The following is a 17,106-nucleotide window of genomic DNA, read 5'->3' as shown; positions in this document are numbered from 1 at the left end:
GTACAACCATATTCACAAATATGGCATATTATTTTAAACCTACTCTTTGACTTAATACTCTGTATTAGCCAAAATTTTTCAGTATTTCAATGTTTTCATTCAGCTATCAAGAAACTTAATTTTATCTAAAAACGGGAAAAAAATCTATTAAGTAGATGTGCTACATATTTAGCAACAACAAATCCACTTACTTTTTTCTCTTTCTCATGATGTTTATCCTGAGAGTGAGAGGAAGAATCACTTAAACTTTGATCATATGACCTATTACATCCCCGTTTGCTCTTTTTCTAAAAAAGAAAATATGTATACATATAGGTATATGTATATAAAATTTGAAATCTTTTGTTAGGTTTAAACCAATTCAAGTGTGAAGTACTATAAAATGTCTACTGAAGGAAAAAAAAGTCTATTTCAAACTATATACTCCAGACACCATCCATATATTATATATTGCATTATAAAGGAAAATATAACCCTAAATCTAAGATTAATGCCATGTTTTTGTACGTTTATTAAAAAGTGTGAAAACAGACTATACTTTCAAACAAGCAGCAGCTTATTTGTCATTTTATTACAAAACCACCTCATTAAAGAGATCAACTATAGTTTTCAACGTCTGGTTTAAAAAACTAAAGATGTTTCAACCAAAAATAGAGAATGCCATATTGAAAAAGGATGCCAAGACTAGAAGAAAAGAAAAGAAAATATCTGAAGAGTTACTTTATGCCACTAGGAAAAGCAAGAAGCCTTTTAATCTCATACATTCAGTATTAAGGCATACAATTTTCTAAAAATCTGTCTCTGCAGTTCATATAGAAAAAAAAAAAAAAATGAAAGGAAATGTCAGCATTAGATCCATGCATTTTTCAAAGCATTACTAAAACTATTACACATTTCTATTTAAAATACTTACACAGATTCATAATAAAGTATGACAGAGTTACTGGAGGTGTTAAAATTTGGTGGTACCATAACTAGTTTAAACTAGATAAAAGTGACTCTAAAAGATGATCAAATTCCATGCAAACATAGATCTTATACAATCTTATTAAATTATTAAACAGACTTTTTCCCCCAACCACCAAATGGAATAACAGCATATTAATAAGTAACAATGAAAAAATTCTATTTACGCAAAGGTCAAAATCCACTTTCATTATTTCTATATTTTATCTATATCATCTCTGATTTAGAAAATGAACATTCCAATGTGGTTTTAAAGCACATTTTCAATTTTACTATCTCAAGATTTCTCTTAGAACACTTCAATGTTCTTTGACAGTCATTAAAATAAATCAAAGTCTTCAATATTAAACAATATATATGTACAATCTTAAATATTTTATATGCATGAACCAGAATACTGGAGTCATGAGTTGCTCATTTCTTAAGAAAGCGGCCCCTAATGATATTATTTATTTTTTAAAAAGAAAGAAATAGCCCTATTCCCAGGGGAGAGGTAACAATAAAAAATAACAATGAGACACTAAAGAAAAACAAAGAAGCCTTATATTTTCAGTATACAAATCTGATACCTCTAAAGACTGAGGAATAGACAATGGGGCATTAAGGAAATATTGATCTGTCAAAGGAACATGGACACAAAATACATAATGGTTAATCAAATAATACTAACTCATCCATGCTACTATGTGACAGTAAAGAGTGATCAAATCTAAAATATTTCCAAAGCTGTATTTAAATATATTTTTCTCAAGATCTTTAACCAAGAAGTTACAAAAGAGCCTTGTTTCAGGTTTACTATCTCCAAGTAAATAAAAATGAAAATAAATAATAAAATGGGTAATAGTAATAAAGCAAAAAGATGAGAAACAAGTGATAATCACAAAATACATAATCAAACATCAAAAATTAAATTAACTGAAAACGGTGGTAAATTACAAAGAGTTCTTTACACATTTGTATTTTCTACTAAATGTATACCAACATTTACTATTAACTATTAATATATATTCTAAAGTAGAATATTCACCTTTATAAATGAACCCAAGCAAAGCAAAATCTTTTAAAATTACTAGAGCTTTTAATTCCCAACAAAGAACACGCTAAGCAAACTTAATCTGAAGCACAAACAACCAAAAAATGTAATGGCTATTATGCCTTTTCTATAAAAGACTCAACTCTATTGTCAAAACTAATTATTATCATTTTAAAATTAAATTCAAGACAAATTCTTACCAGCTTACTGAAATGGTATTTACAGTAGCCACAGTATTGGACGTTATCTGCACCATTACCTTCTTCTTCACAAAGTAGTCCTGCAAACTGAGCACTGAAAAAGAAAGCCAAGTATATCAACAAAATTTCAAACCATGGTGTGCGTATATATATCTATATATATTATATATATAAAACTTAAAATTCACTTCCAAGCATGTAGGGTTTATAAGAAAACCTTACATCTCCTATGAGAAAAAGGGAAAATAAAAGGCTTTATTCTAGCTGAGACCAAGAACATTTCATCCCATCCTATGACTGATATATTTTTAAAGTTATATACATGGTTTAAAATAAACTTTTTATCCATCTCTAACAAGGATGAAGGTTTATTCACGTTTTATGTCACCAAGTAGACATCAAATTTCTTTTAAGATATCTCCACACCCCAAACTTAACACTTCATTTTACTTTTTCAATCTCTATCACAGGTACAACTGGAAAGGCCAGGCGTCTGAAGGGCTGACATGACATATGATGCAGATTACATACTGTTAGAAGGAAAATGCTTCAAGTCATACCATAGTACAGTAGGTAAGAGAAATGTAAACTGTGTTTTTCTAGTTAAAAACAATGGAAGAAATGGAACTGAAACCTAAAGCTATGATATTCATATTTTTAAAAAAACACGAAGTGCTAAAGTTTAGAATCATTATCTTGTCAATTTGACCTTCCACTTTTAACATTCCAAAGTTAAAGTACTAGTATGTATCTCATACCCAAAAAAGGTTTTTCATCTTTGGAAATTTAAATACAATATTAAGAGAATTCTTTTTATTTTTTATTGAGGTATAGCTGAATTACAATGTTGTGTTAATTACTGAGGTACTACAGCAAAGTGACTCAGTTATACACATATGTACATTCTTTTCCACTATGGTTTATCACAGGATACTGAATATAGTTCCCTGTGCTATACAGTAAGACCTTGTTGTTTATCCATTCCATATATACCAGCTTGCATCTGCTAATCCCAAACTCTCAATCCATCCCCCTCCCCCTTGGAAACCACCAGTCTATTATCTATGTCCCTGATTCTGTTTCTGTTTCATTGATAGGTTCATTTGTGTCATGTTTTAGATTCTACATATAAGTGATATCATATGGTATTTGTATTTTTCTTTCTGAATTACTTTGCTTAGTATGATAATCTCTAGTTGCATCCATGTTGCTACAAATGGCATTCTTTCATTCCTTTTTATGGCTGAGTAGTATTCCACTGTGTGTGTGTGTGTGTGTGTGTGTGTGTGTGTGTGTATACACCACATCTTCTTTATCCATTCATCTGTCAATGGACATTTAGGGTGTTTCCATGTCTTGGCTATTGTGACTAGTGCTGCTATGAACGTAGGGGTGCATGTATATTTTTGAATTATACAGTTTTGTCTGGATATATTCTCAGGAGTGGGAATGCTGGATCATATGGTAATTCTAGTTTTAGTTTTCTGAGGAACCTCCATACTGTTTTCCACAGTGGCTGTACCAACTTACATTCCCAACAACAGTGTAGGAGGGTTCCCTTTTCTCTACACCCCCTCCGGCATTTGTTATTTGTAGACTTTTTAATGATGGCGATTCTGACTGGTGTGAGGTGGTACCTCATTGTAATTTTGATTTGCATTTCTCTAATAATTAGTGATTTGAGCATCCTTTCACGTACTTAGTGGCCACCTGTATTTCTTCTTTGAAGAAATGTCTCTTTAGGTCTTCTGTCCATTTTTCAATTAAGAGAATTTAAAAGAAACAAAAATCTTTTCCATGGGACTTCTCTGGTGGTCCAGTGGCTAAGACTCCATGCCACAGCGGGCCCATGCCACAGGGGGCCCAGGTTCAATCCCTGGTCAGGGATTTACATCCCACATACCACAACTAAAAGATCCCGCAAAAAAAAAGAAAAAAAAAAAAAGATCCCGCATGCCACAACTAAAGATCCAGCAGGCTGCAATGAAGATCCCGCATACCGCAACTAAGACACAGCGCAGCCAAAAGAATAAATAAATATTAAAATATATATATTTTCCATTCCCCAAAAGTAATCTAAAATGGACTTCATAAATCCACATACTAAAAGCTCAGGAAATAAAGCCTGTTCCTATACTGGCTGATAAATATAGACTGATTTTTAAAAATAATAACTATATGAGTTATTCCCAAACTTTTATTTTTTATTTTATTTATATTTTTTTGGCCGCACAGCATGTGGGATCTTAATTCCCCAACCAGGGATCGAATCCGTGCCCCTTGCAGTGGAAGTGTGGAGTCCTAACCACTGGACTACCAGGGAAGTCTTGCCAAACTTTTAGTTTTAATTGTTGTCTATTATGTTGAATGTTTTGTTTTAGGATAATTTGTGCTTTTGAAATTTTATGCTCAAAAAAATAAGTACAAGTTTTAGTATCAATTTACACTGCCTCCAAAAATTTAGTAACACGTGTTAAGAACAATAATAATGTTCACCATTTTTGCCCTGAAATCCAACTCCATGGAACTGTGCCCACTTCACAGTAAATACTCAATACATAATAGCTATTAATTATCATTAGTTACTATTCTAAGGAAATTACATCTATGTTTGTTGAATGCACAAAATGTTCTTTACAGCACCACATATTATAAAACAATTTGGAAACAATGTGTCTCAAATTGGTGAAACATTAAATAAAATACTAACATTTGATAGGATATAATGCAGCCATTTCCATGTTGCTAGTGGACTATATCATCTTACCAAAATTTTTGGTGAAAAAATTATCAAAAAACAATGTTACATTTAAACTGTGATTTTAAAAAATTATGCAACAAATAGGTACATGGATAAAAACTGAAAAGAAACATGAACAAAATAAAACTAGAATGTTATTTAAAAAAACATTTAAGTAACTTTTTAAGGAACAGCCACTATAATACTGAGAATGATGGCGATCGCTTTTTTTTCCCCTCTTGAAACACAGACAGTGAAAAAATGCTATCATTCATTAAATCCTTACTAGTATTTCAGGTACTGCACTAATTTATCTACATCAGCTCTTTTAATCCTAATGACAAATCCAAGGGTAGGTAACCAACAGAAGTATTTTAAACAAAATGTAACTGAATAAGGCACTAGAACCAGGGTCCACCTACTGGACTCTGGTAAATACACTCAATTATTAGAATTATCTTTATTACAGTAAATATAAACATAGACACTATCCCAACAAAATTTACTTTAATAATATTTGGGTACCTAAGTTTTTAACTTACAAGGTATTCCCAATTTCACTTCTGTACAATGACAGAAACATACTTACCATGTCACATGGAAAGCCTGTCGACATCCATGTTTATTACATGTCATGCAAGCACCAGTGGCTGCTTTGCTTTCTCTTCCTTGTTCATCACAAATGTAGCAAGTCTTAGGGTAAAGAAACAAAACAAATTGAAAAGAAAACAAAAACTTTACGAGTGCTTCACACAAATAAGGATTTTATAGTTATCTTCAGAAGTCAAGATCAGGTTTACTATCTAACCTACTCCAAATCATGAATTCATTTTTTTTCTGACTGTAATCTAATTTTTCCAAACATGAAAACATCAATACAGACATAAACGGTCCTAGTACGATTTCACAAGGCAGTGTTTCCTTAGACTCAAAAACCCCACAAGATAAGAAGAATCTTCGCAGGAACTGAGGCCAGGGGGCAGGACACAGCCTACCCCACCTCAGTATTAATATACTCCTCCTCACCAATATTTAACTGATTCCTGTAACAAAGGTGTAAAAAGAGGTTTGCTTTCTTTTCTGCTGGAAGTAAGCATAAATAAAGGAGGTTGATACAGGGAGTTGGGACTTAGAGGTGAAGGACAGTCCTAAATGAGTGAGCAAGGTTTAGGTCATTCCAACTGTCCACAAGAATCCCACATGACCTATCATTCAGCCCTGGCAACCTGACAAAATAGGCCTAGGAGGAAGACACTTTAGGAGATCAGAGATGTCCCCAAGAGGTATTGGCCAATGAACACTCCCAGCAACTTTGACATCTATCTGGTCCTTCACTCAGTTGAAAATAGCTGATAGACAGTACCACATTTTCATGAAAGACTAAATTATAAAAATGGCAATCTACAAGTGTATAATTAATAAAATTATCAACTGACTGTAAGTTGAGTATACAAAAATTAATGCCTAACTACATATACTCAAATGATACAATTCTAAAAAGAAACCAATTTCTCAACAGTAACAAAGTATAACCTAGCAAACTTCAATAGGACCACATGTATTTTTAAATTTGGAGAAGTTTCCCCCACTATGCACTGTGGTGCCAAATAACACCGTTCAACAATATTGATAAGAACACAGTTTCAAAAAAAGAGTAATATATAGTAAAGTCAGGTAAATGAATTTCAACTCCTCTGCTGAAAGACATGGATTCAGACTGAACTGAATTACAAAAATTATTTTATATCTCTAAAAAGTAAAATCCTTAGTTACAACAAAACTAATCTAGACACACTGAATAAGAGCATCTCTAGAGACCTCCCTGGTGGTCCAGTGGCTGAGAATCTACCTTCCAATGCAGACGACGTGAGTTCGATCCCTGCTTGGGGAACTAAGATCCCAGGTGCCACGGGGCAACGAAGCACACGTGCCACAGCTACTGAGCCTGCACGCTCTACAGCCTGCGCCATAACTAGAGAGAAGCCTGCGCTCCACAACTAGAGAGAAGCCCAAACACCGCAACAAAGAGCCTGCTCGCTGCAACAAAACTAAGCCCACATGCTGCAACTACTGAGCCCATGCACTCTAGAGTCCACGTGCCACACTAGAGAGAAGCCCACTAGCCGCAACAAAAGATCCCACATGCCGCAACTTAGACCTGATGCAGCCAAATTCATTAATTAATTAATTTTTAAAAAGAGCATCTCTAACTGTTCAAATTACCAGAAGGCAATATCAAACAATTACAATGGAAGCATTTAACATACATCTTTCAGCCTATAAATGATCAATAAAATTTAAAAAAGAAAAGTACAGAGCAGATTGAAACAGTAACTTTTTTTAAATTAATTTATTTAATTTATTTCTTTTTAGCTGCATTGGGTCTTCGGGGCTGCGTGCAGATTTTCTCTAGTTGCAGTGAGCGGGGGTTACCCTTCATTGTGGTGCACAGGCTTCTCATTGCAGTGGCTTCTCTTGTTGAGGAGCACAGGCTCTAGGCGCATGGGCTTCAGCAGTTGTGGCACGCAGGCTCAGCAGTTGTGGCACGTGGGCTTAGCTGCTCCACAGCATGTGGGATCTTCCCGGACCAGGGCTCGAACCCGTGTCCCCTGCATTGGCAGGCAGACTCCCAACCACTGCACCCCGACAGAAGTCCCGAAACAGTAACATTTTAAATGGCAAAATTCAGGGAAAATATGCAAAGGCCTCAAAGAATATCTCAGTAACTTCCAACAGAGCTGACAGTGAAAAGACACCATCATTTGACCACTCAATAAAACTAAAATTATGACAGATTTTTTTTTAAAGAAGTTAGGCCTTCTGAAATACCAGAGTGAAGAGGTCCACGGATCCTCTCCTCAGTAAATTAACCATTTCATAGGTGAAAAAGAACCATTTAAAGTCTCTGTATAGAATAAGCTACAAGGATATATGGTACAACACAGGGAATATAGCCAATATTTTATAATAACTATAAATGGAATATAACCTTTAAGAATTATGAGTTACAAAAAAAAGAATTATGAGTTACTATATTGAAAATCTGTAACTTACGTGGTACTGTATATCAATTACACTTCAATAAAGAAAAATAATAAAGTCTCTGAAAATTGTCCTGAAGACATGCAGAAAGCAGAGTATTTTACCCAAGACAATCTACTAAATCTCAATAAGAACAGTGAGAGCCAGTGACATTTGAGCCATGATCTGCCCCCATAACCACCACCACCCCCACACATACTGCTTCCTGTGATGGAAGTTCCTTTCTGGGTGGCGCTGTCAAGAAGATGAGGGCTCCCTCTCTCCACAGATCCTAGTCTAAGGCTACAATTTTACCCGAGGAGGGCCAGGTCTCCAGTGACTCTCATACTACTACTCATCCTGGTAGCTCCCACTCATAGCCTCCCACCCTAAAAACAGGCCAAGATTCCTGGGGCACTATCATTCCTTCCCCAGCTTGCTAGCAGAATGGAAGTTCCATGCTAGGAGGGATAAGCTGGGCTACTATACCCTTCCCTCCTTCCAGCACCCTGTCAGAGTACACGTGCCTCTTCAGGAGAAGCAAAGTGCTGTCACCATCCCCAGCTCCAGAGCACTAGTGCAGAGGTTCTGTCTCTACAAGGAGAAGGAAGACTCATTCTCTAGAGGGGCTACTATCTAAAATGTCTAATTTTGGGGGAGTTCCCTGGTGGTCCAGTGGTAAAGAAACCGCCTTCCAATGCAGGGGACGTGGGTTCGATCCCTGGTAGAAGAACTAAGACCCCACATGTCGCAGGGCAATTAAGCCCACATGCCACAGCTATTGAGCTCACGTGCCTCAACGAGAGAGCCCACGTGCCGCAAACTACAGAGCACACACATCACAACTAGATAGAGAGAAAGAAAAAATAAATAAAACCGGCACGCCACAATTAAAGACTAGTTGCGCACCGCAACTAGTGAGAAACCTGAGCAGACCACGTGCCTCCACAAAGATCCCGTGTGCCACAACTAAGACCTGACGCAGCCAAAAAAATAAATGAAATAAAATGTCTAATTTTCAACAAAAAATTATAAGACATGCAAAGAAAGAGAAAAGTATGACCCATTTGTAAGAAAAAAAAAAAGCAGGCATTCGATAACTGTCTTTGCGGGGAACCAAGATGTTGGACTTAGGAGACCAAAACCAACCAAATAGAAATAGGAGACCAAAACCAACCAAATTTTAAAATTCACTAAAAGGGGGGCTTCCCTGGTGGCGCAGTGGTTGAGAGTCTGCCTGCCGATGCAGGGAACACGGGTTCGTGCCCTGGTCCGGGAAGATCCCACATGCCGCGCAGCGGCTAGGCCCGTGAGCCATGGCCGCTGAGCCTGCGCGTCTGGAGCCTGTGCTCTGCAACGGAAGAGGCCACAACAGTGAGAGGCCCACGTATAGCAAAAAAAAAAAAAAACCTCAAGGGCTCAATAGTAGATTTGAGTTGGCAGTAGGGAAAGAATCAACTTTAAAAATAGATCAATAGAGATTTTACAATCTAAGGAACAGATTTTTTAGATCATACTACCTAAAGAACAGTTTCAGAGAAACGTGGTATGCCGTTAACTGCATTAACAGATGTGTAATGAGAAAATCAGGAGAGGAAAGAAAAGGATAGAAACTGTACCTTAAGAAATAATGGCTGAAAACTTCCCAAATGTGATGAAAAACAATAACCTACACATCCAAAAAGCTCACCAAACTCCATACAGGATAAACACAAACAGATGGACACTCAAAATGCTGAAAGGCAAAATAAAGAGAAAATCTCGAAAGCAAAATGAGGGAAATATATCAACAAATACAAGTAAACCTGAGGTTTCATTAGGAATAAAATAGGGGACAGAAAGCAGTGGAATAACATTCAAAATGCTGAAAGAACAAAACTATCAGCCAAGAATCCTATATCCAGAAGAGCTATATTGCAGAAATAATGGCAAAATAACATTCTCAGACCGAAAAAAAACTGAGATACTTTGTTGCTCCAAACCTCACGAACAAGAACTACAAAAAGAAATTCCTTAGGCTAAAATTAAGTGACACTAGACAGTAATTGCAATCCACACAAAAAAACAAAGAGTTCCTCAATAAAGCTGAAATTTTTAAAAATAAATATATAGGGCCTCCCTGGTGGCTCAGTGGTTGAGAGTCCGCCTGCCGATGCAGGGGACACGGATTCGTGCCCCGGTCCGGGAAGATCCCACATGCCGTGGAGTGGCTGGGCCCGTGAGCCATGGCTGCTGAGCCTGCGCATCCCGAGCCTGTGCTCCACAACAGGAGAGCCCACAACACTGAGAGGCCCGCGTACCGCAAAAAAAAAAAAAAAGTTCCATATGCCATCTATAGGATGCATACTTTAGGTCTAAAGACACGAGTAAGTTCAAAGTAAAAGGATGAAAAAAGATATACCATGCAAAAGGCAAGCAAATACAAGTGGTTTATTATCAGACAAAAAAATAGACAGTTGAGGACTCCCCTGTTGGCACAGGGGTTAAGAATCTGCCTGTCAATGCAGGGGACACCGGTTCAATCTATGGTCCAGGAAGATCCCACATGCTATGGAGCAACTAAGCCCATGTGCCACTACTATAAATAAATAAATTTATTTAAAAAAAAGAAAAATAGACTATTGAGAGAGATTTTATAATAATAAAACAGATATAACAATTATAAGCATATATACATGCAACCAACAAGAGCTTCCAAGACACATGAATCAAAGGAGGAAAAAAGTGATTTGCAAATTTTAAATTTCGCAATTAAATAACTATTGGATAGAGAAGAAAAATTATAAACTAACTTGAGGATTATTTAGAAAATGATCCCAAACAACAAAATCGCATCTAAATAAAATGTCAAGTATGTGAATAAAGCTATACTCAGAGGCAAACTTATAGCCTGAAAACTTTCATTTTAAGGGGGGAAAAAGTCATAGTTTGACCTAATATTTTGAATAAAAGAAACAGTGTTCATATCAAAAGGATTCAGGGGCCAAATTCCAACTCTACCTAAAAAGTAGAGAACTGAAAGAATATCACTCTAAACCTATCAAGAAAAAGCCATTTAAACTATAAAACCCACAACTTTTCTTGAAACTATGAAAGATTTGCACCTGCAAAGGCAACCAAATAGTTTGAAATCCAAGGGCAGACACACTCTCTCCTTCAGCTGCCTAAAAACCACAAGACACTCAGACTATCCACTAACGACAGAGCAAGGGAAGAAAATGTGGAGGAAGACATGCAGATAAGAAACCAGCTAAAATTCTAACAAATTGCTCAAGGCTGATTGTGGGCTACTGCAGTAGTACAGAACCACTGGAACCACAGACAGGAGTTCACACTCACTCACAGGCTCTACTCCATGAAGATTTACAAGGAGCTCTTGGGGAAGACTGGAAGCAAGGAGACAAAACAACCAGAAAGAATCTCCCTTGGTGGTGCAGGCATGAAGGAGAGGATCAGGTGCCACTGAGGCAAAGATATGAAATCCCACCTCGTGCCCAGACACTACTCTCAAAAGCCCTGAGCGTCTGGGGGATTGGAGGCAAATCCTGTCACACCCAGGGCATAAGTAAAGACCCATGATGGCTAGGAGGACAAAGGAGAAAATCTTTTACCTCTAAACAAGGGGCAGGAAAAATTCCTGACCCCAGGATCTGTTATCGGAGATCTTCTAGCACTTGGGGAGAGACAGGAAGCTGTCTCCCTCCCAAGTCCTTCCACAGATGTAAAGTCTGCCAAAGGCAGGAGGCAATGAATTGGTGAAACCCTGAGGCCCAGATATACAGAGCCCACCAAGGACTGAGGCTGGACCAAAACAACTAAGAAATCAAAAGCCCAAAACATCAAATAATAAACAACAGCAGTCTAGCACTAACAGGTGGGACAAAAGTGTGGTAAAAGGAAGAGCACAGAAAGAAACCAACCTCTGTGGCACCAAATCACCCAATATTCCAGCCTTCAACCTAAACATAAGGTATCATTAGAGAAGGATGAAGGGGCAGGGCCACCCCAATGGACTCAGAAAACAGATCATCAAGCCACAGAGAGAGGTCACACAATGTTACTTCCACCGCACTTTATTAGCCAAAACAAGTTACAGAGCAGCCTAGATACAAGAGATGAGGTATTTACTTTTGGTACGAATGTAAACTGGTGCAGCCACTATGGAAGACAGTATGGAGGTTCCTTAAAAAACTAAAAATAGAGTTAACATATGATCCAGCAATCCCACTCCTGGGCATATATCCAGAGAAAACTATAACTCAAAAAGACACATGCACCCCACTGTTCATATTTACAATAGCCAAGCAGCACTATTTACAATAGCCAAGACATGGAAGCAACATAAATGTCCACCATCGACATATAAATGGATAAAGAACATGTGGGGTGTGTGTGTGTGTGTGTGTGTGTACACACACACACACACACACACACACACACACACACACACACACCCCACATGAGGGATAAATTTGGAATTGGGGATTAACATATACACACTACTATATATAAAATAGGTAAACAACAAGGACCTACTGTATAGCACAGGGAACTATATTCAATATCTTGTAATAACCTATAACAGAGAAGAATCTGAAAAAGCATATATATGTATGTATGTGTATACAGACATAGATATAACTGAATCACTTTACTATACACCTGAAACCAACACAACTTTGTAAATCAACTATACTTCAAGAAAAAAAAAATTCTTAATAGCTTTCCACATCTATTCCTTTGGAAAAAAGATAAAGGGAAGTTGGGCTAGCAATTTCTAAATTTTCCTCTACCGTTATCCTCTTATAGTTCAATGACACCATGTTTTATAGTATTTTTGGTTTGTTTGGTTGGTCTGTTATGATCCTTCCTATACTTATAAACACTCATTCCTTCATGGCCATTCAGTAAATAAAAGCTATTCAAAAGGATAAATCCAGGATATACCCATCATCTGCCAACTACTCTCTATGGAAATTGTAGCTTTCTAAACTAAATGCTTCCTTGACTCTAAAGAACACAAGACCACCCAAAAAAGTTCCCAAATATCTATGTTGCCCCAATCTTCCCATTTCTTAAAAATTATTGAAACGTAATTAAAGGTAACATATGCCACTCACATTTATTAACAAAATGTATATGTTAGTGAAATAAGGAATTGATACAAGAAAATATGAGATGTCAAAAAATAAAAACAATCTGATGACAAATGGTACAGAAACTGGCCACTATATATATAATGACGTGGAAATTTTAACAAAATAAGTCAACACAGTGAGTTCTCTGCAACTGGATATATTATACAAATAGTCTAGAAATTTTCCTTTTTTTCTTCTAAATCCTACAGTGTTCCAGCCACACAGGATTTATTATTCTCTGAACTGCCTAGCACCTCCCCTTTGTACCTATTACCCTAATTTATGCTACTTTCTCTGTCTAGAATTATTATTTGATTCTTTCTTCCACAGGTCAAATTTCTTATTATCATGCACAGCCCTTATATAATATCTTTGTGTGCCTTATTCAATTCCTTAGACAAAAATAATCCCTCCTTTCAGTATGTTCCATAATACTCTATTCAGATTTATTATTTATAATCTCTTATTATTTTCATACATTGTAGTTATATATTTACTTGACTGTCTAAGTGTCACATGGAGATAAACCCTGTATTTTATGAAACTCTGAACTCTTAGCATCTAGCACAATGCAAAGCAGGTCCATTTTAAGTGCCCAATACATTTATTAATAATCTCCACATTATCCTTTACTACCACTCATTAAGGACTGATGTATTCCAGGGGAGCTCCCTGGCAGTCCAGTGGTTAGGACTTGACACTTTCACTGCCATGGTCCAGGTTCAATCCCTGGTCAGGGAACGCCCCCACACGCCCCCCAAAGAGAAAAAAAAGATTGATGTCTTCCAAAATGCAACAATCCATTTTCCCATTGTTCCTATCATTTCAGAATTCCATGTCCCCTATTAACCATACTGAATATTCACAAACAGAATATTATTCTTTTTAAGGTTAACTATACAGACCAACAACCATAAGAATCCAAGAAACATATAAGGAAAAAATCTGACCGAGAGATACACCATGCTTCTGGAAGGGGAGATTCAATATTCCAAAAAGATCAATTTTTCCCCAAAATAGTATTTCACTGTAGCACCAGTAAAATTAAAATTGTATTGTTACTCCTAATGTTCATCTAAAAAAAGAAATACATGGCAATATCTGTCCTACCATGTACCAAGATGTATTTAAAGCCATAATAATGTAAAACAGTGTGGTACTAGAATAAGAATAGAAAGACACATCAATGGAACAGAAAAAATGTCAAGAATAGCCAAGAATTTAATAATGATTCAAACAGTATTTCAAATCACTGTGCAAAACCTAGATTATTCAATAATAGTGCTGAAAAGGTTGACTAAACCACATGGGAGGGGAAAAATTACACATACATCTCACCATATTCTAAAATTAACTCTTAACTGGATAGAAGATTTATACCTAAATTAATTCATTCTGCCTCTATACTCCCTCCCTTACTTCTTGAGTACTTTAGTCTTAAAGCCATGAGCTGGGGCCAAGCATGCTAGCATCTATCCTGGGAAGGGAGGGGCAGGCCAACTCAACTATCAGAGCCCCAGTAGTGTTGGCGCTCATGAGAGTGTTGGGGGTTGGGGTGGAGGTAGTGTCCAAGTGAGTTGTAAGAACCTGAGCAAAGTCAGCAAAGTGAGGGGAGAAGGGGTAGTTCTGGACTGAAGCTGGGTGTCAAACCCCCAAAATGGTTTAAAAAAATAAAGGCAGACATGCAGGGAAGCAGCAGCAACCCAGAGTGAGGTCTGAGCCTGAACATGGTTAGGCTGGCCTCTGTATTATGGGATGGCAGCAACAGAAGATTTGTCAATATAAGAGAGAATGATCAAATAAATATATTGAGGATAATGGGAGTCAGGTTTCTCATTGTCTGGCATGAGAGTCATAACACAAAAACAAAAAAAACATTAGCATGAACCCTGTGCTGTCGGATTAGGTTTAGGGAAATTACTAGGAAATTCCTAGGAGTTTATGGTTCAATAAATAAATAGATACAAAGACAGACAGATACAGAAATACATACAGATATGTTTGTGTTTAATACATAAATCCATATACTAAATCAGAAGTATCTATGTGACCTCACCAACTTCAAAATATAAAGAAGATATAGATGTGAATGTGCGTTTATCTCTGCATCTATACACACTGAGAGGGCCTGGAAGTAGCAACATCCTAATAACAATGAGCACACCTAGTGTCCACTTTGGTTTCTAAATACCATTCTCACCTAAAATAAATCAAGGCTCCCTGGAGAAATGTTATTCTAGGGCTAAGACAAGGAATGGTTCAAAATGTGCCTAGAACATACTGTCATGTCAGAAGTAAAGAAGTGCTCAAACAATGATAGAACGATGTCAAAAGACACAGGAACCCACATGAAGAGGTCCCACTGGCCAAACCTGAGACAATATGAACATCACAATAAGTGACAGTAATGGGGAATGACCCATTAAAATAAAATATTAACGTGTAAGTCAATATTAGTCCATACTAATATAAATAATTGCGGAGTGGAGAAAGCTTTTCCTTAAAATGGAATGCCACCTGATGAATGTAAAAGATGGAATTAGGAAACCACCACTTGCCATCAATCTAATAGACTAATTAAGCAAAGAAACAACAATGAATGCTAAAATTAGTGAGTAAAAGGCACAAGGAACAAGATATTTACATAAAAAGTACTTCCCGGGGCTTCCCTGGTGGCGCAGTGGTTGAGAGTCCACCTGCCGATGCAGGGGACACAGGTTCGTGCCCCGGTCCAGGAAGATCCCACAGGCCGCGGAGGGCTGGGCCCATGAGCTATGGCCGCTGAGCCTGCACGTCCGGAGCCTGTGCTCCGCAACGGGAGAGGCCGCAACATGAGAGGCCTGCGTACCGCAAAAAAAAAGAAAGTACTTCCCCACAAAATGCTTACTGATTATAAAGGGAATAAAGATTAACCTCCCAGTGGAGAAATCTTGGAGACACTGCCTTAACCAAGTGATCAAGGTAAAATCACCAGTAATGGGAAAAGCTAAAATCATTTACCACCTGACAGGATGCAATGAGAAGAACATAGCATTGTTTCTGTGATATTCCTGCCAAAAACACATAATCTGAATTTAATCATGTGGAAACATTATAAAAATCCATTCTACAAATGACTGGCCTATACCATTCAGAAGTATCAAAGTTATGAGAGTCAGAGAAAGACTGAGTTACTATTCAGGAGACCTAAGAGACAAAAAGCAATCTGTGATCTTTTTGCTATGAAAGGGAAAAAAGAAAACATGAATGAAAATTAGGCAAATAATGATGGGGTCTCTGGATTAGACAGTAATAATGCATAAATGTTAATTTCCTGATTTTGGCTGTATTCTGGTCATGCAGAAGAAAGTCCTTCTTTATAGGAAATACAAACTAAAGCATTCAGAGGTGTCGGTGTTATATGATAAATTACTCTCAGATGGTTTAGGAGAGGAAGAAGTCTTTGTACTATTAATGCAACCTTAATTTAAGTTTGAAATTATTTCAAAATTGAAAGGAAAAAAACAAGTATTTTTAGAAATGAATTTTGAAAGTACTAAAAAAATTGTTAGACATTAGTATAGAGAAAGATTTTCTTTGCATGGCAACAAAGGCAGAAACAATAAAGAGTAGTTGTGTAAATTACAAAAAATTTTAAACTTCAAACTAGAAGAAATTAACCTGCTAGAATACCGACAACAATAAAAACCATCAAGAAAAATAAAAAGAAAATGTTACGTTATGGGCAAAAGCATTCATAGCAAGTATATAAGAATAAAGAATAACATCTCCAATATAAAAAACATTTTGTAAGAAAAAATTAAAACATTACAATATTAAACTGAACGAAGAGCTATTCAAGATCAATTAACAAACATGAATAACCTTTTTAAAAAACTTTAAAATATCTAACCTTACCAATATTCAAAGAAAATCATTCAAACACTAATATTTTTCACTAAAAAGAATAGCAAAGCCTGTTTTAATGGTAATATACAGTGCATTTAACAGGATATAAGATTATGTGCA

The 17,106-nt window shown here is 36.6% G+C and overlaps 1 protein-coding gene across 1 annotated transcript in view; it reads right to left on the bottom strand.

Annotated features, from left to right (window-relative positions):
- The window catches only part of MLLT10 (MLLT10 histone lysine methyltransferase DOT1L cofactor), a 243,767-nt gene that overhangs the window by 133,519 nt on the left and 93,142 nt on the right, over positions 1 to 17,106 (bottom strand). The window contains exons 6-8 of the mRNA XM_065871216.1: positions 5,529 to 5,632; positions 2,200 to 2,293; positions 192 to 287 (exon numbers count right to left, since the gene is read on the bottom strand). Of these exons, the coding sequence (XP_065727288.1) occupies positions 192 to 287; positions 2,200 to 2,293; positions 5,529 to 5,632 (294 nt within the window). The remainder of the gene's footprint in view (positions 1 to 191; positions 288 to 2,199; positions 2,294 to 5,528; positions 5,633 to 17,106) is intronic.

The sequence above is a fragment of the Phocoena phocoena genome, chromosome 2 (genome assembly GCF_963924675.1).
Source record: "Phocoena phocoena chromosome 2, mPhoPho1.1, whole genome shotgun sequence".
Classification (NCBI taxonomy): Eukaryota; Metazoa; Chordata; class Mammalia; order Artiodactyla; family Phocoenidae; genus Phocoena; species Phocoena phocoena.
This window is presented reverse-complemented; position numbering and strand designations above follow the sequence as displayed.